At 41.1% G+C, this 23,747-nt stretch overlaps 1 protein-coding gene across 4 annotated transcripts in view; it reads left to right on the top strand.

The window, feature by feature from the left end:
• ARMH3 (armadillo like helical domain containing 3) overlaps window positions 1-23,747 on the top strand; it is a 122,921-nt gene that overhangs the window by 25,132 nt on the left and 74,042 nt on the right. For all 4 annotated transcript variants that reach the window (XM_053389453.1, XM_053389452.1, XM_053389450.1 and 1 more), the window contains 12 exons: window positions 250-306; window positions 1,104-1,147; window positions 1,792-1,852; window positions 2,113-2,159; window positions 3,337-3,412; window positions 5,633-5,729; window positions 8,778-8,879; window positions 11,805-11,863; window positions 13,096-13,161; window positions 13,863-13,932; window positions 15,325-15,385; window positions 17,347-17,435. In XM_053389453.1, coding sequence (XP_053245428.1) covers window positions 250-306; window positions 1,104-1,147; window positions 1,792-1,852; window positions 2,113-2,159; window positions 3,337-3,412; window positions 5,633-5,729; window positions 8,778-8,879; window positions 11,805-11,863; window positions 13,096-13,161; window positions 13,863-13,932; window positions 15,325-15,385; window positions 17,347-17,435 — 829 coding nt within the window. The remainder of the gene's footprint in view (window positions 1-249; window positions 307-1,103; window positions 1,148-1,791; window positions 1,853-2,112; window positions 2,160-3,336; window positions 3,413-5,632; window positions 5,730-8,777; window positions 8,880-11,804; window positions 11,864-13,095; window positions 13,162-13,862; window positions 13,933-15,324; window positions 15,386-17,346; window positions 17,436-23,747) is intronic.

The following is a 23,747-nucleotide window of genomic DNA, read 5'->3' as shown; positions in this document are numbered from 1 at the left end:
TTGAAATAATGAAGGCTAATGTGTAAAATGTGACCATGACTCTCAGTATCTTGGAGGGGCTCTCATTTGTATGTGAGGCTACTGCACTGAAAGGAGGAGTGGACCTAGAGTCTCGTGGTTTAAATTGACAGGCACGTGTGTCCCCTGGCATCATAAGACGGGCAAGACCTTTTCATGAAGCTGTGTTGGCTTTGCTGAGTCACTAAGCTAACCCATGATAACCCATGACTTTCCTTCTTCCCACTACAGTCTGTGAATCCTTATATAGTGAAGCTGTCCATCATAGATGATGAGGCCACCCTCAATGTGAGTATGATGGATTAAGTGCTGTGAGTATTGCACATTATCCAGAGGACTAGGAATACAACAAGGAGCTTAATTGAATTAATTTTTTTAAAATCCCAAGACATTTTCAGAAGCTCTGATTTCCATGATCATGACTGAAGTATTCCACAGTGTATGAGAGGAATAAATCTATGATATAAGTAATGCAATAAAATATTTAATGAAGAAACAAAAAAAATCTTTGAATGAGAAATTAATGGGATCTGTAGCAGTGTGAAGCCTCCACATGTTTTTCCTGCCAAAGGGTATAGTCCTAATTTGGGGACATAGCTTTTGCCTCCACCTATAGAACCGGTAATACAGAATTTTAGTTCCATTATTTTCATATCTTGCCTTTCTTCCAGAGTACCCAAGGCAGCATACATAGCTCTCTTCTCACCATAATTTTATACCTTCAGCAACCTGTAAAATAAATTAAGCCCGGGGGGGAGGGGAGTGCCATTTCCCCCCAGTGAGCTTCAAGATTGCATAGTGATTTGAACCTGGGCCTTCCAGTCCTAATCTGATATTCTTAGCACTACAAAAGACTGGCTTACTTGAAATGAGTCTTACATGAGAGGGACATGCAGATATGACCTTGTCAGATAATGACAGAAGCCTGATCCCTGTAGCTTATATGGATTCTAGTGCTATAAATTATTGGGGGTAATTTGGAGAATAAGCTTTTGGGGGGCAAAGGGCTCTGTCTCTGCTCTGCACTTGCTGTGTGGCTGTAATCTGTAGGGAGTAGAACTTAACATCTTGCTCTGTTTTTACAGGGAATGGGTCTTGTAGTTGCTCAGGCTTTATCAGAATACAACCGGTAAGTCAAGTTAAGGCATGTCTTATTTTTACAGCAGCAAAAGGAGTTAACATCCCCTTCTGAGAAAACTTGCTGATGTGCCTGTCAGCTGCTTGCTTCGGCTGCCTGAAAAAGTCTAGATCCTTGAGACGTTGTATTCCTGCTGTCATTCCAATCAGTAAATCTGTTTTTGGCCTTGTGTAGTAGAGGTTTGGTTTCACAGGGGAACTGCCAGGATTGCATTTACTTTCTTCTTCCTTTAATTGCCATTGGCTGTACCTTTTTGTGAACTGTCTGTAACATCTTCTGCTCCACCACTGATAGAAGGCTAAGAGAATTGCTGTGTATTGCTTCTGACAGAAAATCTATTTTGGTTATAGGACTTTTGAAATAAACAAATATCTAACCATATAGAAATGATTAGAGTGGATCAACTTTGTTATTCACCTCATCTAATGTCCACATATGAGCTCTGATGTGGGATCAGTTACTTAGAATAATAGAATTGTAGAGTTGGAAGGCACCCTTTGAAAATAGGAAGTGGGCGAAAGCTGACTATTCCTCTTTTCTTTAAATACTGTTAAGAATTTGAGTCAAATCTTTTTTGCACACATAGGTTGGCAGCATCACGGCTTCATCTATCTGTTGCTGTCCTCTTTTTTTAGGCAGTATAAAGACAAGGAAGAAGAACACCAGAGTGGCTTTTTCTCAGCCTTGACCAACATGGTAAGGGAGGGAGGGTGTGTGTGTGTGTGTGTGTGTGTGTGTGTGTGTGTTGCTGGTCAGTGTTTGCTGTGCCAGGGGCCCAGTCCAGTGCTTGTAAAAGAAAATGAAAATGACTTTCTTATATATGCTACATTAGGCTATGACTCTTGCTCCCCTGAAAATATATAGTGCCCATTTTACTTTAAGAATTGTGTGCCTGCTCAGCTTGAGGGAAAATTTCTATAGATCCTAATGCTGTGCAATATTGCTTATTTCCACAGGTGGGCAGCATGTTCATAGCTGATGCAGATGAGAAAATCTCCGTTCAGTAAGTGCACCCAGCAGATAGCAATTTGCTGCTTTGATTGAGGAGTATAAAATGCTATCCATTGCTGACATTTAACTTAAAAATATAAGGCAAGAGAAATTTAACTCTAGCTCAGCAGCCAGTACTAGAGATGGCAGCAGGCAGTCTGGTACATGAGTGAATTAGCAGAAGCTTTAGTCAGATGGTTAGGGTATAGCATTTCTATTCTTATGCACTGAAACTGGAATGGAAATGGGGGCAAATAGGAAGGAGGAGTTACCATACATGGCATTTGGATATCCATGTTTTTGAGCAGATACAAGTAAATTATTTGATACTGATGACCACATCAGAAATTTTGCCACAGTCAAGCAAACAAAAACATTGTTGATGCCTGCAACCTTCTGGGGGCATACCTACCCTATGTGCTTCAAGTTGACCAGTTGGTTGTAGATGCTGTGATCTTTCCTTTGTCCTTAATACTCCTTCCTTCCTTATTTGGGGCTGGGGATAACTAGAGCAGGGTTCTGTATGTGAAATGCAATAAATACATGTTAACTGCTGCAATAAATTGGGGCAATGGACTACATTTGTATAAAGTAAAAGTTACCTTCTATTAATGTATATGGGGTATGTGTAGATTTTTGCTAGGTGTCTAGTGGGTTTGGAAGTCCTGGGAGGGAAAATGCTCTGCAGGGACCCAGCTTTTTTTTCCCTTTTAAAAATATTTTTTATTAAAGATTTACTAGATTACAAAAATACATGCATTGACTTTTTTCAAGTTGTGTTTTCTAGAGATCAGTTAAATTTATTGTGATACATTAGTGTTGCATGCAGTATTAGACTGGGAAGAAAAGAGGGAATGGTGTATGGGGTGGGGTGGCGATGCTTCTATTATTCTACTTAGTGTATGTGTGCGGTTTTGTGTCAGCGTCACTTGTGTGGGTTCTCTTTCTATTCGCTTGTTATGCTTCCTTGGTGGTAAGAGAGGTTGGTTGTCTTTGGTTGGCTGTAGTGAGATTTGTTTATGTGTGTGAGGGGATGGGTTTTTGAGAGATCCCAGCTTTCTAATATAACTATGCCTTTGTTTATCATTCTGGGTATCCAAAGTTGCTGGGTAATAAGGGCAAGGGAAGTGGCCCATTATTTTACACTCATTTACTTCAGCGCATCTTTTTCTCTTACCTTTCTTTTGTAGAACCAATGAGGCTATCCTTTTGGCTCTTTATGAAGCTGTTCACTTGAACCGAAACTTCATCACTGTATTGGCACAGGTGGGGTGAAATTCCTTTTTCTGCACCTGAGGATTGGAATGCAAACTAAAATAGCTTCAGCATGCTGGAGATAGCTGTGCCAATGGACCTTGGAGCTCTTCCTGCCTTTTGTCAGTTGTGGTGTTTTGCCACAATGGTTTGTTCACTTGGTGGTCTACCACAAGAAGCAGGCTTTCTTCTGAATTTGATGGTTTAGGGAACAAATGCACAATGCTTATTTGTTTCTTTCTGTTACCCCCCCCCCCAATCTGAGTACTGTATGGACTCCAAGCCCTGAGGGTGAGATTCAGACTAGTTTGTTACTGAAATGATCCTGAAGCAAGATGTGATAGGTCCCTGGCGACTACCAAGTGAGGAAGGATGCTTCAAGCTAGTTTAAAACTGGAGGATTGTTTGTGCAGTATTTGCACACCAATTGGCTCTTCTTTCATCCTAGTCTTCCCCAGGTTAAGTGTACATTGGTGGGAATCAACACTCTGCAGGCAAGGATAGCTAGTCCTGAAACAAGAAAGCTTTACCTCAATTGGGCCTGGGAAGGCAGAAATTGCTTTGGTCCACTAGATTTAAGGGTATTAAATTGTTCTGACCATCAACTACAGTCAAAACCTGCTCTATACTTTTTTCCTACTCATAAGGTCTTTTGAATGTTGCTTTCAATCTCTGGCCATTCTTTTTAATTTAATCTACCAGTAGTAAAAAGCCTTCTGCCCTCTCACCTGATTTAAAGGTTACTGGCATGGCTGTGGCATTTCCAGTCATCACTGCTCCTTGGTTTGTGCTCTTGTAATATTCTCTAGAGCTGCATATGTTTTGGCTTTCTTCTGCATGTTGGCTCGTGAAAAGCTGAATTTTAATTTTTCTGCTTGTGCAGTTCTTGCAGGATTGGCTTCTGTTCTGGAGTGCAGTAAATGTAGTGGTATTTTATTAAGTTTGCATCAATTGGGTAGGTGGGTGTATGTTAACATACAGAACAGGGCTACTTTTCATGTGTGTTTGCTGGTATTGGGACCACAGCTAAAACTTGTGTAATTCATATGGGTTTAAGTTGTTTTGCTCATATTGTATATGTGCACAGGCTAGAGACTATAGAGCAGAGCTAAACAGGGAGGGTATATGTTGGTTTAGTAGATTTTTGGTCGAGCTATTGGGGAGTTGTTGTACCATGCACAAAATTACATTGATAGATGTGTCTAGGAAATGAGGTGCCAATGTGCTGCTGCTAGGTGGTGCTGTTATCCCTTAGCTGGCTCAGGAGTTATAAAACCTTATTATAGCAGCATGCAGTCGTTTTATTGCATGGAAATAGAGTTGCTTGCCTGTAATATTTTCAATGGGCGGTATGTTTCAAAGCTTGCCCTAGAGATGGCTTTCTGAAATTGGGTCTACAACCATTGGCGATGTGCTCTCTTACAAAATGGGCTGGTAAAAGCCCATTAATAAACCACACTTTCTAGATCTCTGCCATGGCAGACCCCTATGTGAACTTCCATGAAACATTGTGCAGTTAAAAGCAGATTGGTAGTTCTAGAACACATTTCAAATCATTGCTCTGCTTGTTGCCGAGAGAACATTTGAAGATGCATTGATACGAAAGGCGTACTCTGAAACAGACTTCATTGCTTCACTGTTGGATATGAAATAGAATAGTATGAAACCTTGCCTGCCTGTTCCCGTGAATGCCAGTGATACAAATGGAACCCTATGGAGAATAAAGTTAAATCAGAAATTAGATTGGGGGGGAGGGGGCTGCTGGCTGAGATGAAATGCAGAGAAGAACTAGTAGAAGAAGGCAGGGGAAATCTGTAACTACATTATTATTTATGTAGCCCTGTCCTCTGGAAGCACCTGGGTTAAGCAGCTGGGTGGCAACGTGATGCATTGACTTGCTCTTTAAGGAGAAATACATTAAGATAAGAACTATAAGGACAGGAGGAAAATGCTGCTTCAGCAGCAACTCTGTATTTTGGAGGGTGTGAGAAAGAGAGCGTCCCCCAAATGGTGCTGTCAATTCAATTGTTACAAAATAGTGAAAGGCTGAATGGGGGCACTTTCCAAGTTTTTCTATTACAAACACCAACTCTCAGATTTCTGTAGGGATTGTAGGTCTCATCAGGTTTATCAACAATGCTGAGCTTGGAATGAGGGTGCAGCAAACAAATCTTACGTAGTACGGTATGGGCCACGTGGAACAGAACTGATCTACATGTGTTTGGTTCCTAGAGTCATCCTGAAATTGGTTTGGTGACAATGCCAGTAAGCCCAACGACCCCGACAACTCCAGTCACTCCTCTTGGGACCACACCACCTTCTTCGGACGGTGAGCTCTTCTGCATCTGCTCCAGTTGCCTGCATCTTGATGTGTTTATACCCTGGGAAACATAGCAATTGTCCTCACTTTGTCCAGAGAAAACTTAAGCTTTTGTAGTTCAAAGCCAAGGTTTTCAATGCATCTGAAACCCCACCAAGTGTAAGAATGAATCACAGCATGATGGCTTCATGTGGCTGGATCATAAACTGACCCCAAATGAGATTTCCCCTGGATCTGTTTTTATGATGTGGGAAGGCAGTTGTCCTTGGTAAACAGGAGGACAATACACAGTTGCATGGGCAAAGTAGTGGGTAGTTATCCTGGGGAAAATAGGATCAATTGTCTATACTGGACCTCACGGTTTCCCTGTGTATGTGTGTGTGCTGACTTCTTTATGCGTCACAGATGGTTTAATGGCAGAATGTGAAGGGCTTGAATAGAGCTCTGTTTGTAGGCATCTCTGGGTGAGAGCAGTGTGTGTTACCCTCTTGTCGCTGCTATTCAGGTCACTCCGATATCCTAGCAGAAGAGCATTCTTCTCTGGGAGGATAAATTCTTCTTGGTTGCCATGGATATCAAAAGCCTCCGTTTTAGAAAAAATCATGTCTTCTACCTCTGCATATGTATTCCATATGATGCTGAGTGTTGGGAGCTGCTTAGGCTTTCTTTCAAATTGTTCACTGCAAATGTATCCGCCCACACACTTTTTTTTAAATATACAGCAGGCAGAATTTGTGCTTACCTTCATCTCTCTCTGCCTTTCACAGACGGCTGCAGACAGGCATAGTGAGCGCCGCCTTCCTACTGCTGGGAGGTTGATTAACAATAGTAGAGTAATTTTAATCTTGACCTGCATCACTACCGTTAAAGGTCTTTCTCACTGTTGCTTTTTATTTCTCCTTTGTCCTTTTAGTAATCATGAGCATGAGTTTGCTTTGCTCCCAAGGTTTCTGGCTCATTCTTTTTTAATTTTTTTTTTAAGCATGCCAGGATTACTCCACCTCCTCAGGCCTTGCAATGTAGTAATCATTGACTCACAATTGGCAGTATACTACTTCAAAGTGGAAGGTCACTTTTCCTTTTGGTTTGCCTCAAAAGGGTTTTGTTAAGCCCCCCAGCCCATGTAGTTCTGGGTTCTTTACCAGCAACTGGAGTTTGCAAACAGGCTTACAGTCCGAAACCACTTCCTCTGCATCTTGCTTGTGACATGGACTAAATACCATTTTCATATTTTTTTTAAATTAAAAACCCACGCTTTCTTTCATGAAAGGGTCAAGGCTACAGGGGTTGAGCTATGATAAATAGTAACTTTCTACACAGTGATTTGAAAAGAAAAGAAAGGAAAAGAAAATGACCTACCTTTTCCTGCTTTTGCGTGAACTGTGTCTAAGGTGACTGTCACCATGGTTATCCTAAGTGCTGATTTTGCTGGCTGCTGTTAAATATTCATTCACGGTGTGCATCATAGCAGCTCCAGAAGGATCCATTATAGTTGTTGAATACATATTAGTTAAATCACTGAGTGGATTAGTGCTACTATGGGGAGGTTGTATAGTTCTGATGGTAGAGGGAACAGCTGAGCTGAGGGCCCTTTTAGCAGTGAGCTGAGAACAGCTTTCTTGCCTGTTAAATGTGGGGGAATGACCTACTGGACAAGTAACATAACTGGGCTGACCTCTCTGAAACTGTCATATTCTCATGATTTCTCTTTGGGTGTCCCAGAAGTGAAGGCAGCAAGACATGTGTTGGGCTAGCAATACATATTGCTTGGCCATTATGTTACAAGGCTTTGATGGGGAACTTATGGATGTCCAAATATTGTTGGACTCCCATCATTTTTAACTGTGCTGGCTGGGACTGATGGGGAGTTCAATATCTGCTGGGGCCACAAGTCCTCCATCCCTATTTGAAGGGCTTAAGTGTTCTTGTTTTTGTTTAAATCCAGCAGTGCTAGAAATGCCTCCACTCCAGAAAAGGCACATAAGACTTTGCTGTACTGGTGATCATTAAATGGAAGGGAAAGGCTAATGGACATCTAAGCCTTGCAATGCTGTTAATGACCAAAGAAATGCACATCCTTCCTGGAAGCAGCAGAGATGTGGGGGGAGGAAGCTGCTGTATTGAGCTTGAACTGAAGCTTGACATCAGGGTTCTTGTCCCATACTTAGATGGCAACCTTTTGAGCAGTAGTGGAAAAGTATGTACGGATATTGCAAGGAAGAGAATGGAGAAGTATGCAAATCCCAGAGAACAGAGTTCAGTCCTTCTCTTTCTCTTGTTCCTTCTCCTTCCCTCAGTGATTTGGCCCTTTCTCTCTCCCCCGCTTCCTCTCAAAGGGGGCGGAAAAGTTGATGCGGATCCCAGTCCCTCCCCCCCCATCAAAAGGAGCCGTGCAGCTGATTCGGATCCCGGTCTCGCCTGCCTCTCATCCCCCCTGTCAAAGGGAGTCGCGTAGCTGATGCAGATCCTAATTGTGCCTGTCCCTCCCCCCCCAATTGTCAGAGCGACCCAGCGCCAGGGCCGCCACTGCAGCCAGGCCAGGCGGCAAGCGAGCAGGCAAGGAATGTTGCCTCCCCCTGCCCCCATAAGCACCCAGTGCTTGGGGGGGGGGCGACATTCCTTGCCAATTTTATTTATTCCCGCGATTCACCAGGATCACTCCCGTGATCTACTGGTCGATCGCGGTCAACAGGTTGCACATGTCTGACCTACAACAACTGGAGAGCTACAAGTGTGAGTTAGGGTCATGCCTGCAGAATAGGATATTAAGTAGGATGGCAAAAGTACTACAAAAATGTGCTTTTATTGGAGTATTTCCTGTGGCGTTGGTTGTGGATGGTCTTACCTCATTGCGGAAGTGGGGAGTTGAACCAATGAACATTATTTTTTATTGACATCAGGACTGGTAGTGGCACTGCCTGGGACTATAGAAAGTTATGAACAGAAATACCTGTAAGACTGGATGTTTTCATAACAGAGGCATCCTCTTTACCTCCACTGGGAGAGCTTTTGAAACTTTGTGCTGGTGATTAGCAAATCTTATCTGACCTTTCCTAGTTATAAGCACCGTGGAGCTGCCTCTGGATGCCGACGTGCAGACCAGCAACCTGCTGATAACTTTCTTAAAGTACAGCTCCATTGTAATGCAGGACACCAAAGGTAAGCATTTGTGTTGACACAGCTTTACATTTCAGAAATTTGCTGGAGGGTGGGGGGGAAAGGGGATGTTGCTAGTTGGTCTGTATACAAAAATCTACCTGGACTCCCCGTGGAGATGAAAGTGGTTCACGCTGAGAGAATGAGCTGGTTTCTCATTGCCAGATGGCAATTACTGGATACTAGGGAGCCCTGGTGCTGAAGGGAGGAAAACCAAATATAGAATAAGAAAAACTGTAGTTCATAACCGCCGGAGGAGTCTCAGCATGCCCTCCCTATGAGGCAAAACGCATCCAATTTTCAGCTATATCGAGGGAGGCGGCAGAGGCTTCAATGCATAGAGTATGGCATTTCTAAGAGTGCCCAAGAGGAGCAGTGCAAAACAGAGCTCTGGATGAACCTCTCTGTATCATATTTCCTGACTGGCAAAGGTAGCTTGATGTGGGCTGGTGAAGGAAGGCTCTGCTGAGTGGGCAAGAAGCTTTGACTTTCTTCATAAAGTGGGTGATAATTGGGTCGTGCATGGATTTAGGTAGTCTGCCTACATCATGGTTTCATAAATCACAGTGCCTTGTACGTTGGCATGTTTTCTTACCTCTGTATTTTAACCTTTTGCAGGCCATTTGTATCACAAGTTAGGAATTTCTGGCATTAGCCTACTACATTTTGCTTAGCGTCCCATTTTTGGCAACATGCAAAAATAATCTCCTGAAGAGTTTAAGAGAGAATTGTAGCTATTCCTTACCTCCCACCCTTGACTAGAGTCATTTGGTCCCTTTTAAATTTCCATTACAGTTTATGTAGCTAAGTGTGAAGACATTAAGCAGCACAATGCAACTTTTTGTTATAATTCCTTTGTAACATCCTGCAACAGCAATTTTAGCTGGGCCTGGGTTCTTTTAAATTCAACAAAATGTATCTTCTGAGGAGACAATTAAATTGACTCCCCCCCTTTAAAAATATTTGAGATTACTTTGTAATTCTTTCTCTCTTCAGTTTTTAAGCAGAGCGTAACTAGTGTTCTAGGTTAATCTTTCTAACATGTAGATGGCTGAAGAATTGAATGCTGTCCGTTAAGGATATTAATTGTTAGCTCCCCTCTACCAATGCTCAGTCTAGTTAACATTTTATGAATTAATTCCCCTAGTTGTTACTCTCATTTGGGGTTATCTGTTAATGTTTCCTGGTTCTGACTTTTCCTTGGCTTGAGATAGAGGAGAAGAAAGCTCCAGTCAGGTAGCCGCTGCCTGCATAGAAATGGCATGGTAGCAGAACCTCCCTCTCCCTGTCACCTCATCTATTACCTAGGACCAAAGTCGGTATCCATATCGGGGTAGCTGTGTCATTTTTATAATGTACTTATGGCTTATAAGGAGGAGTGAGATGTGCTTATACTAAAGTACTGTTCGGTGCAGCTGCAGATCCATACCCAATGATGTGCTGTTGAACATATTGCATCACTTGCAGTATGAGTAATCTAAAGAGCAAATGCTCAGTATAGAAAAGTAATGCCTGGCATGTAATCCCAAAGGACACACGACTGTGGCCTCTGTGTCTTGCAGTGAAAAGATAACAAGGCTCCAGAGTACTGGAGCTCTCTTTTTAAATTGGTAACACACCTGGCCTCAAGGGATGACAATGTTTAAATGTACTTGTGTGCCATTGTCCTTTACATGTACCCACAGAACTGGTTTGGATGTCATGAAAAGCCATGCTTTATTGTGATGGGAACGAGTTTCAGCAAGTTTTGGGCTCGCATGTGCTCTCTTCCCCTCCTCTTGTGCCATGGCTGCAAAGAGGAGATTAGAAGCTTTTTCTTCCATTTCGATCAATCATAGCTTGTTGTTTCACCTGGATGTGAAAACTGGTTCATCTTAAATAAATATGTATTAAAAACAAGCCAGCTTCATAACCATGGGTTATAAGCCACCTTGTTTGAACAATTCTTATTTGAGATTAATCACAGTTTTAGATTTGGACATAATGCAGCTTGCAGTTAATCAATTTCCTCATTATGGTTGCATCAGAGAAAGACGTAAGATGTGATCTGATAGCTTCCTTTGGCTTGTTCCTGTCATGATAAACGATGGCTTATTGTGATGTCCAAAGCTGCCCACAGTTTTGAGGCTTTCACGTTTATCTTTTTTAAAATGACACTTTGTCCCTAGTGAGCAGAGTTAACAATTGGATCCATGTCAAGGCTGCCCACCACTCTTCAAGGCTCTTCATTGTTAGCCAGAAAATCCATCTCATTGTACAAGGCTTTACAAGGCCAAAAGAGGATGATAAGAGCTCTACTAGATCAGAATGAAGGCCCATCTTGTCTACCAAGTGGCCAACCAGATGCCGATGGGAAGGCAGCAAATAGGACTTGAGTGCAACAGCACTTTCCCTGCCTATGATTCCCAGCATCTGGTATACAGAGGCATATTACCTGTGACTGTGAAGGTAGACTACAGCTGTCATGTCTAGCAGCCTTTAGTAGCCCTAAATTCCAGTGCTATTTTGCTAGAAAAAAGGTTCCAGAACTAGGCGTGATGATAGGGAAGAGAAGAATGATGGGAGTTGTAGTCCAACAACATCTGGAGGGCCACAGGTTACCCAACCTTAACGATAGGCTCTGGGACAAGAACTATTTCTGTACTAATAGTAAGTCTAGCGGCTGTGTTATATAGACACAGTGGAAAAGATTAACATCAAAGATGTAAAGAGAGACTATGAAACCAGGATTAATAGCACAAGCTTTATTACAGATCTTTGGAGGTCTTACAGTTTCTTGTCTAGGGTAACAACTTTGAGCGCAGAGCTGAAATGCTACTGATGCCTCACCTCTTGCTCTGCTTTTTCTGCTTTCTGATTCACCTACTGACCCTTTGGCACATCAAGGTATAAGTGGCTCATGTGGGACCTGCTGTTTTTCATTTGCAGATGAACACCGGCTCCACAGTGGCAAGCTCTGTCTGATTATCTTGACCTGCATAGCAGAGGTAAGCCCCGCTGCTGGTGTCCTGTATCTCATTTACATATGCATTAGCCTCTAGCCTGTGACCTGGCGCTAAGCCTGCATTCCTAGCCCTCCTTTCTTTAGGAAGTCGAATGATAACTAATGCGGTATTTATAGTTAACCATGTGCTGGTGGTCAGCTTCCCAAACAAATCATTCCCTTTTGTACATTACTTTTATTCTGATGCTGAACGTTTGGAGCAGTAAACATGAGAGATCACGTGTGTGTGTGTGTGTGTGTGTATGTGTACGTGTATGTGTATATACTTTTGCAGAAGGCATTTGACACAGGTCAACTAGGAAGTGATACATGATTACATATTGGTGCTTTCCAGTCTCCTAGAGGAGTCCCATTTTTCTATTGGAAAAAGTATATTTGTTCAAGTGCCAGCTAATAGTTGGGGTTCTGATTTGTTTAGCATTAGAGCAAGACCCTTCTGCCCTACAGCAGCTCATTCTGCATCAATGCTACCCAGAATCTTGGTTTTTAAAGTTTTAAGAGGCCATGAATTCCTATTATTTCCGTTTCATTATTATTTTAAAGTGGTATTTCAGGAGGCCATGAATTCTTATTATTTCCATTTCGTTATTATTATTATTATTATTATTATTTTAAAAGCCTCAGCAATTAGCTGCTGTTGATATCACCTAAGCTTACTTGAGAGGAATGTAGGTAGCAGAAGACAGAGTTATTGCCTGCTTTCAACCAGGGTGTGTTAGACTGTGGAATTCAAGGAGAGCAAATTTGTTGCCATACTTGTGTTACATAGAACATGATTTGATTTAGAATTGAAGCTAAAATGAAAGCTGACTGAGGCTGCTGAGCCATCTTCCAGCAGCTCAAGCTGTAATAACTCCAGTGACAATGAGTCCATTGGAATGTCGCCATAAAGCTTTCTATATACATTATTGTAAAGAAGCTTTTTTGTGAATTCTGCAGAGTGCATTACAATTTTCCTGACACTTTCCTGCAAAGATGAACATCAGAAGGAAGCAACAAAATGCATCCAGTTTTTTGTGGGGTTTTTGAGCTGGGCTAGTCATCCATATGGAGAATCTGCATAAAAGCATAATTTAAAAGCACACTTAAAAACATAATAAAAAGACTGATAATTACCAGTAGTTACCTGTATAATATTTACTTGGCAGTTTTGCAAGTGTTACCTTTCATGACTGTGCTACCTTTCATGACTAGTGTTTTTTCCTTCCTTAATAGGACCAGTATGCTAATGCTTTTCTGCATGATGACAACATGAATTTTCGAGTAAACCTCCACAGAATGGTGAGTCTCTCTCATTAAGTGCCTTGGTTTACCAGGCTGGGGTGGACTCTTAAATTGGATATCATTCATGCATGGTGATGCTTCCAAATATTTGAAAACCTACTTAATGTGGATTAAACACACTTTAATAATATGTTTAAATAATTGAGATAACTGAACAGAATTTTGAAATGTAATTCTAGTGTGTTAGAATATCATAAATTAATCCTGAAAAGACCCATATTAACATAAGGTTTCAAAAATGCACATCTCTCATGGGGTCACTTATGATTTCTATTTAGCTCATGCATAAAATTGTCTTTTCTGTCATGGCTCCTTAACTTCAGACACCAATGGTCATAACGGTTATCTTACTATGAAAATCTTTTCTTCCTAACTTGTAGATAAAACATTATAGCCAATGATTGTATGAAAATCTGCTACCTAGCTCAGTATTTTTTCCTCTAGCAGTGATGTGTATGGACATTGTGTTGAAGGGCACAATAGGAGGTACAGCCTATCCAAAACCCAGCCTACAGATACCCTGGTCTTTGCTTATAGCCAAATCAGTAAAGTGACCAATGAGACTGTGTGGAATGGGAGAGGGGGAAAGCCATCCCTTTGGGCAGCAGTTTTATTTGCATGGAAAGTATTTGAGATAATGTATCTTGGGTGTCCCTGCTCCATGCCACATGACTATTTTATCTCCATCTGTTTTGAAGCCTATGAGACACAGAAAGAAAGCTGCTGACAAGAACCTTCCCTGTCGGCCTCTGGTTTGCGCAGTGCTGGGTAAGTGTACTTACTAGATTTGGTCAGCAGCTATTCCAAAGATCGGTGTGTGTGTGTGTGTGTGGAGAGATTTATTTATTTAATTTGTATATCGCCCTTCATTTATAGATCTCAGGGCAGTTCACGACATGAAAATACAAGATAAAAACATAAAATACATAAGAACAAAACAAGAACAAAAAACCCCAGGCAAACCAATAACCCCCTACTTCCTCCCACAAATACATTTAAAAGGGTATAGGATGTTAATCAGCCAAAGGGCTGGTTGAAGAGAAACGTTTTTGCCTGGTGCCCTAAGGTATATAATGAAGGTGCCAGCCGAACTGCCCTCAGGAGAACATTCCTCAGTACTTTGCCAGCTAGGCATTAATTCTAAAATGTATTTCATTTACCAATATGGCATCTTCTTGTCTTTTCTCTGCCTACCCCTTTACTTACTTTGGGCAAGGAGAAAAGTGAGTCTTTATAAATAAATCTTAACAGAAATTGGCTGCAGAGTAATGGAACACATTTGTTCCAAAGAGTTTCAAAAGCTAATGGAATACTGTTTTGCCAACTTTCCTTAGCTGGATAATGCACTAAAATCTAACATATTAGTGCTGCACATAAATAAAATTAACTGCTGATGACTTTAAATAAGAGGCTGGATGAGCCGGTGTGGATAATTGAATATAAGAATTCTTTAGGTTCCGCTCTACTCTACAGTTCTTTGAAATTGGTAGGAAAGACAGGCAAATATTGGCAAAAGTGTCTGGGTCAGCTTGTCCACTCTGGAAAACATTGACAAAAGGCCAGAAATAGAAATTGAATATTTCTGAAACTGTGTGATGCCATTAGACTTTATTGACTCAGTGACACAGGAACAATTTAAGCTATTATTGAGACCCTGTCAGATTTATTGTGCTTTGGAACATGCTCCATAGATGTAAAGCACCATTTTGTGTATCATTATCTGGTGTAAAATAAATATGGCCCCCTGTCACAGCAAATTTCTGAAACTTGTTTTTTGCAGGAATTTTCCACCAGTGGCGAGATTTGAAATAAGTAGAATTCTAGCCCTTAAAAGTAGCTTTTGATATGGATGATAAGGGGAAAGTTGGACAATTGTTTGAAGGATTTGATGCTTGGGAGTTGAAAGGCATACACAAACATGCCTTTTAAGGCATTCATTTCCCACTAGTATCATCTCAGGTTTTTGGAAAAGAGAATAACCACAGCCAGAACTCTCCATACGGTCCCTTTCCACTGCTCATAATTATAGTGTGTTTTGTCTGCATTGATGTTAGCACTAGGCAGTGCAAGTTCACGATCTGGAAACGAAAACTTAAATTGGTTTTAAGTCCAAGGTCTTCGTCATAGTTTTGTCATGATATCTATATCCTTTCCTTCTAGATCTGATGGTGGAATTTATCATTACACACATGATGAAAGAGTTTCCCATGGATCTTTATGTGTAAGTAATAGTTGACTAAAGCATATTGAGGCATTTATTAACAGGCATCGCTTTTTATTTTATTTTTTTAAAAAACAGAATGATTTCCCTCCCCGAGGTAATTTCAGGAAACTCCCTAAGAGTTGTGCTTTTGTTCAGTGTGCCAAGAAATTGAAATTGAAATGAATTCCCATTTGGAGAGTTTTCCTAAATTACTTAATCAACAGAACAAGAGCAAAAATCTTGAGCTGGAAAGTATTTCAAAACACCAGGCAAGTGTGTGAAGCATTGTCCAGGAGAGATGGTGAAACACGGTGCTAATGGCCTATAAAAGGCCAAAAAGGAAAGCGGGGGTGGGGGGGCAGTGCTTTGATGCCTGTGCATGCAAGAAGCCACTTCATTTTACCTGGCTTATCAGAACCATGTATCATACGTAGCCCTTGAGGTGTTCTTTCAAAATTCTTTTGAAGGACTATTTGAATGTCAGCAGCATCTAACCTTTGTGTACTGTGAGAGACTGGGAGATTAATCAGATCATTTATAATGCTTCATTTCCCACAAATGCATTTGTGCTCGAAACAGTTTACAAAAAAAAGTGTTACTGTGTTGCAATAGGTGAAGAACTCAGAAGTGATTATCTTTCAGCCTCCTGGCAAGTGTGCTGTGTGGTGCTGCGGGTTAGTATCTGCAGGTTATCATCCTATCATCTCTATGAATCCATTGCAGGCGGTCCCTTGGAGATTTGGTACAAGGTGTCATGCCAGCTTTATTTCTCAGTAGTGTTTGAATCAGGAGAGTGTATCTCTGGATCAATGCCTGGACTCAGTGGTAGTCTGGGTAAGAAGAAACTGACTTGGTATCCTGGCAAGACAGGCATTGTGATTGGTTGGTTTTTGAGTCCAGATAATTGGTCAATTGCCTGCTTTGGACAGAGTTGTGCTCCTCCCAAAGGATCAGGTTTGTAGTGTGAGGTTACTCTCTTTGTCACCAGAGATGGACCCCGGTGGCCAGGAGAGACATTTTCTAGCTTTGGCTGATCAGCCAGCTACAACTGTTTCTGGACCAGGGTAGCCTGACAACTGTCAGCCATGTGCTGCCTATATATGGATGTAGCTCTTTGTGGAACAGCCCTTGAGGTTAAACTGGAAGCTGCAGCTAGTGCAGAAAATGACAGCTCACTTTGGCTGAATATTATATTATCATATTAATGGGCTGTTGAAATAATTCCATTGACAGCCCAGTACCTAATTGGCAAAGTTCAAGGTGCTGGCATGGGTGGAAAAAGGCCATATACAGCTGGGGATGAGGATACTGAAAACACATTTGCATCCTTATATACCCAGCAGTCTGAGCCAGTGTAGTGTGGTGGTTGAGTGCCAGACTAAGACGTGTTGCAGGGATATAATGGAGTGGGGTGGAACTGGTGCACTACCTTGAGCTCACTGGAGGACAGGTGGGATAGAAACACAATAATGAAATAATAATAAATATAACTGATCCCTACATTCTGCAGGAGGGGGAATCCTGAAGATAGCATCTTTTAAGGAGGTCTGTAGTGTAGCGGCAACTATCCACTGGAACTCAGACAGGCACCATCTTAATTGTCTTTTTGGTGTCTGTTAAAGACTTCCCTTTTTCAATCAACTTTCCAATAGGAGATCTTTATTCGACGCATTATCTGTATTGGATTCCAAATGGTTTTAACTCTGTTTATATATGTACTGATTTTTAATTGTTTTATGTGTGTAATTGGTAGCTATTTTTATATATGCAGTTGTTTTATATATGTTGTTTTTGTATTGTGAAATTTTGTATTTGTTTGGTGAGATCACTTTGATATGCCTTTGAGGAAGCAATACCGAAATTAAATAACAATATCACTTTTATGCAGCTGGCTCTTGAAAATTTGCCAGTGTTCCTGCACTGTATATCACAATTACATGCTGCTTATTTCATTAGGCTCTCCTCTCTGTTTTCTCCAGACGCTGCATTCAAATAGTGCACAAGCTGCTTTGCTACCAGAAGAAATGCAGAGTGAGGCTTCATTACACTTGGAGGGAACTCTGGTCAGGTAATTATTATTATTTGCTTGCTTGCCTCTCATCCAGTACCAGTTTATCCTTCTTGTCCCTTTGCAAGCTTGGTGTTTTGTTGTTGTAGAATCAGAATTACTACAATAACTGAAGTGTGTTGCCCATTGTCCTGTACCTTTCGAAGCATGATTGCAGCAGGAAGTATAATTGTGGGGAAGCAAGGAGCAGGAGAAGTAGCTGTTTAAATCAAGCTGTATGAGTGGTTTTCTTTAGGTCGAGCTTCCTCCATATCAGGTGAGAAGTTTCTATATAGGATCTGTTCTAATCGCTGTTAAAGTTTCAGACAGCTTTACTTTGAAATCTAATGTCATACTATGCAATCCCCACTCCTACTCATCATCATTGGCTACTGCTGTGGGTGGAGAAAGGCAGGTAATATTCAGGTTTGCCTGAATATTAAAGAGGGGCAGTGGGGTGAGAACTTTGTGTCAGGCTACTGTGTCCATACTAGCCCTAATCCAAGCATTGTAGCTCTGCCCTGGGAGATTTAAACTGAAATGGGGCATAGCAATACTTAATAGACAGGCAGTGGACTGACTTTTGCCTCTGGAGGATGAAAAGGATTGAGCTAATCGGTTTGTCTAGCTTCTAATTCTGTCTTCTTGTTCTGTGCCTGGAAGCAGGACCAGCAAGTAATTTTTGAGTACAGCTAACTGTGCCCTCACCATAAAAGTTTCCATGCTTTAATAAAGAAGTTGTTATAGAAATGGTCTAGTCCTATTATATGTCCTGGGAACAATAGCTAATGGCTTGGTTTTTTCAATGAAATTCTTTAGGGAAGGGCAATTGGGAAGCTGCGTTAAATTAAAGCAGAGCTTTGTTAGATGGCTAGCAGTCTTACCTCTATGGCTAACTGCAGCTAGGTGAAAATACTTATCTGATTCTGCCTCAATCAGTTCACATTTCTTTTTGTGACATGTGGCTCCTTTAGGTTTTCTAAAGCAGAGTACAGAGGGTGATATATCTTTTCTCTATTAATGAATTAGCAATATTTCTGTCGCCCTTGCTTTTGTCAGAGCTGTGGTTCGCACTGAACATTATGAGAGCTTTCCCCTTCTCTCTCACCCTGATAATTTTTTTTGCTGCCACTTGATATGAACTTGCATATCACACATTTTGCATTTCTAAGCATTGCTGGGGGAGGGCAGATTTGTGGGGCTGCTGCTTTGGATAGCAGCTATGAAATATGTGTAACATCAAGGTCTGTTCAGTTGCACTTAAAGACAAGGCTGATTCATATGGCGAAGTACCAAACCATTAGCTAGTGCTTGTCATTCTTGGAATGAATAATAAACTGACAGTTATCATTTACCCTATACACACCAGTGGAGCTATATGCCTGGTGTTCATACAGCTTCTAAAGATACTGCTCGGAGGGCATGAAACATGCAATCCTAAAGGTTTGCTGGTATCCTCTCCTGTTGGCTCTCCAATTTGTTTCCTGCCTTTGCTCAGGTCAAAAGCAAGTTCCTCTTGTCTACTGCATTCTGCCAAAACACTGGCTTGTTGCTCCTAAAACTCTTCCTATGTATTTCAACCGCCAGATCTCCATTCTGTGTATCTCCATTCTGTTCTTCTACACACCCACACAAAGTTTGTTCTTCTCTTGCTCCACTTTCTTCTTCTCCTACCTTTCTATTCTTCAGAAGACTCCAACAGGGAAGTCATCATAAAGGAAGCACATCAGAGTGGTGAGACTTGCAGCTTTAGTTGCAAGGAAAGCCCTCACAGTGTCATACAACTAAAGAAAGTTAGATCAGCATATGCAGTACAAAGGTTTCTTGGGGCAAACACCACATGTTTAGATAGTAGCTGTGATCAGGGACATACTAGCCTCCTATCCAACTTCCTGTTTACTTCAGAAGGCCTGGGCCTTCATGGTTTCATATTCTGGTTTGGAGGGAGTCCTTAAGTCACAGTTTCCCAGTTCAGATGTTCAGTGACTTGCTCCGGAAGCCAAGATAATTTTTCTGAAACCAGATGTGAAAAGGAGAAGGAGCGAACATGCGGGCGCAACATTATTTAGCAGAATGAGATTGGGATGGCCAAACCAGGCCCAATATGTGTCTTGTATGTGTGTGTGTGCTGAACTTGCCCTAGCCTAGGGCATACATGTTGGCATCCCCATCTGTCCCTGAAGATTTTTTGGAAATGTTAACTGTCTAGCTGTCCTGTTTTTAATCAGTTAACTGGAACACATCTTTTCATTGTGAAAAGATCTCTACCTGTTTGCTTACAGGCATAATTCAAAGTGTTAGTGCTTCTGTACAGCCAAAACAGCTTGGACCCGAAGCCCCTAAGTCTTTGAAGCAATGTGGGAAAGTGGATGCTTTCAATGGGGAGTTGCCCAAGCATGCTGGGAAATAGCCTTGGCTAAATGTGGGGAAATTTTGCAATGTCTTCCTGTACAGGATTCTAAGCTTGTACTTCGAAACGGATCGCTCAGTGTATCCTCACACACCTCTTTTTAACCATTTACTAGCGATTGCCTGAGTACATAAGTGGAAATGGTCAGACCCATCCTCCCACTGAGAGTAGAAAGGGAAGGTATGGAGAGGTAGCCTTCCTGCATAAATTAATTATGTCAGATAAGAGATCCATGTATCTCAGAATAATTTATTTCTATTTGATTTTCATTCCTGGATTATGCTGAGTAATCTCTATGCAATATCAGCGTATTGTCTTTTATTGGCAAAGATGTTAATTTCACCCTATTTTTTGGTATTTGATAATGGTTCACTTTGATGTTGTGTAAGATTTATTCTGTAACTTTTTGCCTTGTCCTGTTCCTGATGTCCAACCTACAGTTTGATTTTGTTGTACAAATGTTGTCTTCGTTTGTATGGAGCAACTTCTCTCAATGAAAACAACATTTAAAAAACAAACAAACATTGGGATGAGGGTAATTATTAACTTGTTAATTATGAACCTGTTTGAAATCTGATCTGCTTCAGAGGCCTTTCTTCAGGTGCCCTCCTTGTCAGAAATTAGGTGGATGACAGCTGGGAAGCGAGTCTTTTTAGTAGTAGCTCTCCATCTTTGAAATACTCGCTCCAGATAAACTCAAGAGACATATAATGCTATTTCATTTAGGAACCAGTTTAATGCCTTTTTCCTTAACAATTTTTTTTAAAATTATGCTTCGCTATCCACTATTTTTGCTATGTTTATGTTATCTGTGTTTAATAGTGTTTTTAAAATAATAATAATAATAATATTTTTATGTAGTTCTATAATTTTTTACTATTTGAAGGCTTTTTTTTAAAGTCAGAATGCAACATTAACAATTGTGATGAATAAAAAATATGTCATCGTTTTGACTAGCCTGGATAGGGGTGTTCTGATCTGTGGTGGCATGACCTTTACAACAGCAGAATTTCCACTCTTGCTTTGTTACTCCAGTGCCAAGAGCACACATTTTGTATTGTGAGTATCAAGTGTATGTCAGACAAACATTGGAATAAAAAGTAGAAATCAAAACACATGGATAAGGCATTGGTGCAATTTAAATCAATCAATCAATGCCACTTCAAGTGCTGCATTTTGTTCAGGATAACTCATGCTTTGAAGGGTGTTGATAACCTAGCACTTAAAACAGTTGTATTGCCTTCACTGAAGTTCTGTATGTCCATATTTTTAAAGTAGAGTACTGTGTGTTAGCACAGTTTATTACATTCAGTGATCAGGTGGTAGATTGCAGAGTATCCATTCACGGCAGGCATTTCTTCTGCCTGTGGCGTTGTGTGGCCAGGCACACCTCCGCTTTCACTTATATATCCCCAGCTCCCTTTTGGCAAAATCCCATTGCTTTCTTGGCTGATTGACAGCAAGCCTTCCAGCACAAGTAGTGTCCCCTGGTAATTGCCTGCCATGTCCATGAATTCTGGGGGAGACTGTGCCTCAGGGAAGTTTGATGCACTTGTTTGTAAGAAAAGAACATCTATTTCTAGAGCAAACTCTGAATCCATGAGTATCTCTCTGGAGGATGGTGCTGATACCTCGCTGTCAGACCCTATTTGTAAATAATCCTTTCTCTCACCAAGTGTGTTTTGATCACCCTTGTGTCGCAATTTGATTGGTGCTTAGTGTGGCTGGTTCCTGCATCCTGGTTAGCAAACAACCCCCTGCTACTCCCTTAGGAGATTTCTTCCTGGAGTTTTCCTACTTCCTGCCTTTGAGTAGTTGTCATTAAGACATCATGGTATTATTACAAGTATAACGTGCAGGCCTCAAAAGAATTGCTTTGGAAGTGGAAAAATAGAAATATACTGCCGCTGCCGCCTTAGGGCAGTCTCAGTTGCTTTATGTGGAAAGTGTGTCTATCCACAAAGGGTTTGACCAGGCTGTGTTTACCTGATGGCATTCACTCTGGCAACAGTTAATTCTAGTTGCCTGTTGGCATTAAGGTACAAACCAGAGATCCCAGTGCTACGGTCTGCTCAGCTAGCTAGGTGTGCCTTATGCCACTGCCTGTGATGGCCTTACAGTAGATAAAGGAACTTGAGGTTTCTGCTTGATTTTCTTTATTCAACCTGGTTGGTATTGCAGGAATAATACCTGTCTTGTTTCATCTAGCTGTCATTGTGCATTGTAAGAAGGGTACTCTGGCTGAGTGAGCTGAGCCACTTCTGAAAGATGTCAGTATTTTTAGAAGTTTGTTGTGAAGAGTGGTTCACCAACTCCCTGCTCAAGCATTCTTAAGGAAAATAAGCTTTGTTTACTTCCATTTGTTCTGCCTTTGACTATGGACAGCAGTTGAATCATCTTTATTCCATTGTGTATTATTTTTGCACAGTATTATTTTACTCTGTGCGTATATGTACATACTCTATATCATTTCTAAAATTGTACCCCAGCCTCTTCTCCCCAGTTTACCCTCTAGATTAAGTACCTCCTTCTTTCAGTTTTGTCTCTTAGCCAAAGCCCTTGGCTTCTTCTTAGCCAAGCCCTTGGCTCTCTTTATTGCTCTCTTCAGAGACCTCTCCAGTTTGTCTAATATACTGTATTTTTCCATGTATAAGACTCCCCCTATTTTTGGGGACTCCAAATTAAGAAAACACCCCCTCAGCACTACCCGTGTATAAGACAAGCCCCAATTTTAAACCTAATTTTTTGGTGAAAAAACCTAGTCTTATACACAGAAAAATACGGTATGTTCCTTCTGTATTGGAAGTTGATTGTGGTGGAAACTCTTTATTGAGAAGCCTGCAGGTGGAAGCTGCTAAAGGAGTAGTTTCTCATAACTGATTTAATTATTGATTTTAATTGCATAATTAACCTTCTCAGAGCATTTAGTCTAGATTATTGTCCATTATTTTGGACTTATTTCACCTAATTATTGCCCCTTCCTCAGCCAGCCAGTTTGAGGAATTAATATCTTACCTGTGGAATCTTGCCACTCCCCCTAGAGGCCAGTGCATACGTAACATTTGAGATTATTTTTAAATATGGTAAAGAAATTGCAAGTGGACTAGAAGATGCTCTTAGCTCATATCTCTCCACCACCCCATTCCCCTAATCTATCTTAATCTGTTTTCAGTGTTGAGAGTCACCACTACCTTTAGTGATTAATGCCAACTAGAATTTCACCCTTAGCCTTAGTTTTGGTTAAAGCTGAAGTCTTCCCCTGCTTAGACATATTTATCTCAATAGCTCTGTTTTGAAGAAGATTTGCTCACTAGCACCTGGATGGACTTTCTGCCAGCAGTAATTCAGTTGTCTCCATGGCTGCTCAGAAGTTCCTGTGGTCCCCCTTTCCTTTCTCCTGCTGCTGGACTATGGGCAAAAAAAGCCAGTCTGGCTTGTCATGTCATCTGAACCTGGCTCATGGTTTGTTTCCAAACAAGCAACAAACAGTAACCAAGGTTTGTTCTTGTCTTACCATTGGGGGGGGAGCACCACAGGGACTTTTGAGCATTGTGCACCAACATGCTGCTCATTTATGTTAAGTCATAGTTTTTTATTTAAGCTATGGTTTATTTAAACTATGGTTTAGTGTGACACGTGGACTGGGCCACTGAGTCAGAGAACATACATTTGGTGTCCAGATTTACATGCAGCCTTGCATGACTTAGCATTAACTTCTTTGCCTGCAACAGTGTGTTGGCATTTCATATATGTTTCATTTTATTTTTAACACTCTCCTAAAAAAAGAGAGGTGACAAACAGCATTGTACATACAGAAGGGATTTTCTGCATTTTGAAAATCACCTGGAAAGGCCTCTAGTTTCCTTTTAAAAATCTGCACAAAGTCCATAGTTCTCTTTCTTCTGCTTCTTCTCTTATGAAAA

This window comes from Podarcis raffonei, chromosome 5 (genome assembly GCF_027172205.1).
Source record: "Podarcis raffonei isolate rPodRaf1 chromosome 5, rPodRaf1.pri, whole genome shotgun sequence".
Taxonomy (NCBI): domain Eukaryota; kingdom Metazoa; phylum Chordata; class Lepidosauria; order Squamata; family Lacertidae; genus Podarcis; species Podarcis raffonei.
The sequence above is the reverse complement of the archived record's forward strand: the minus strand, read 5'-3'. Positions and strand labels throughout refer to the sequence as shown.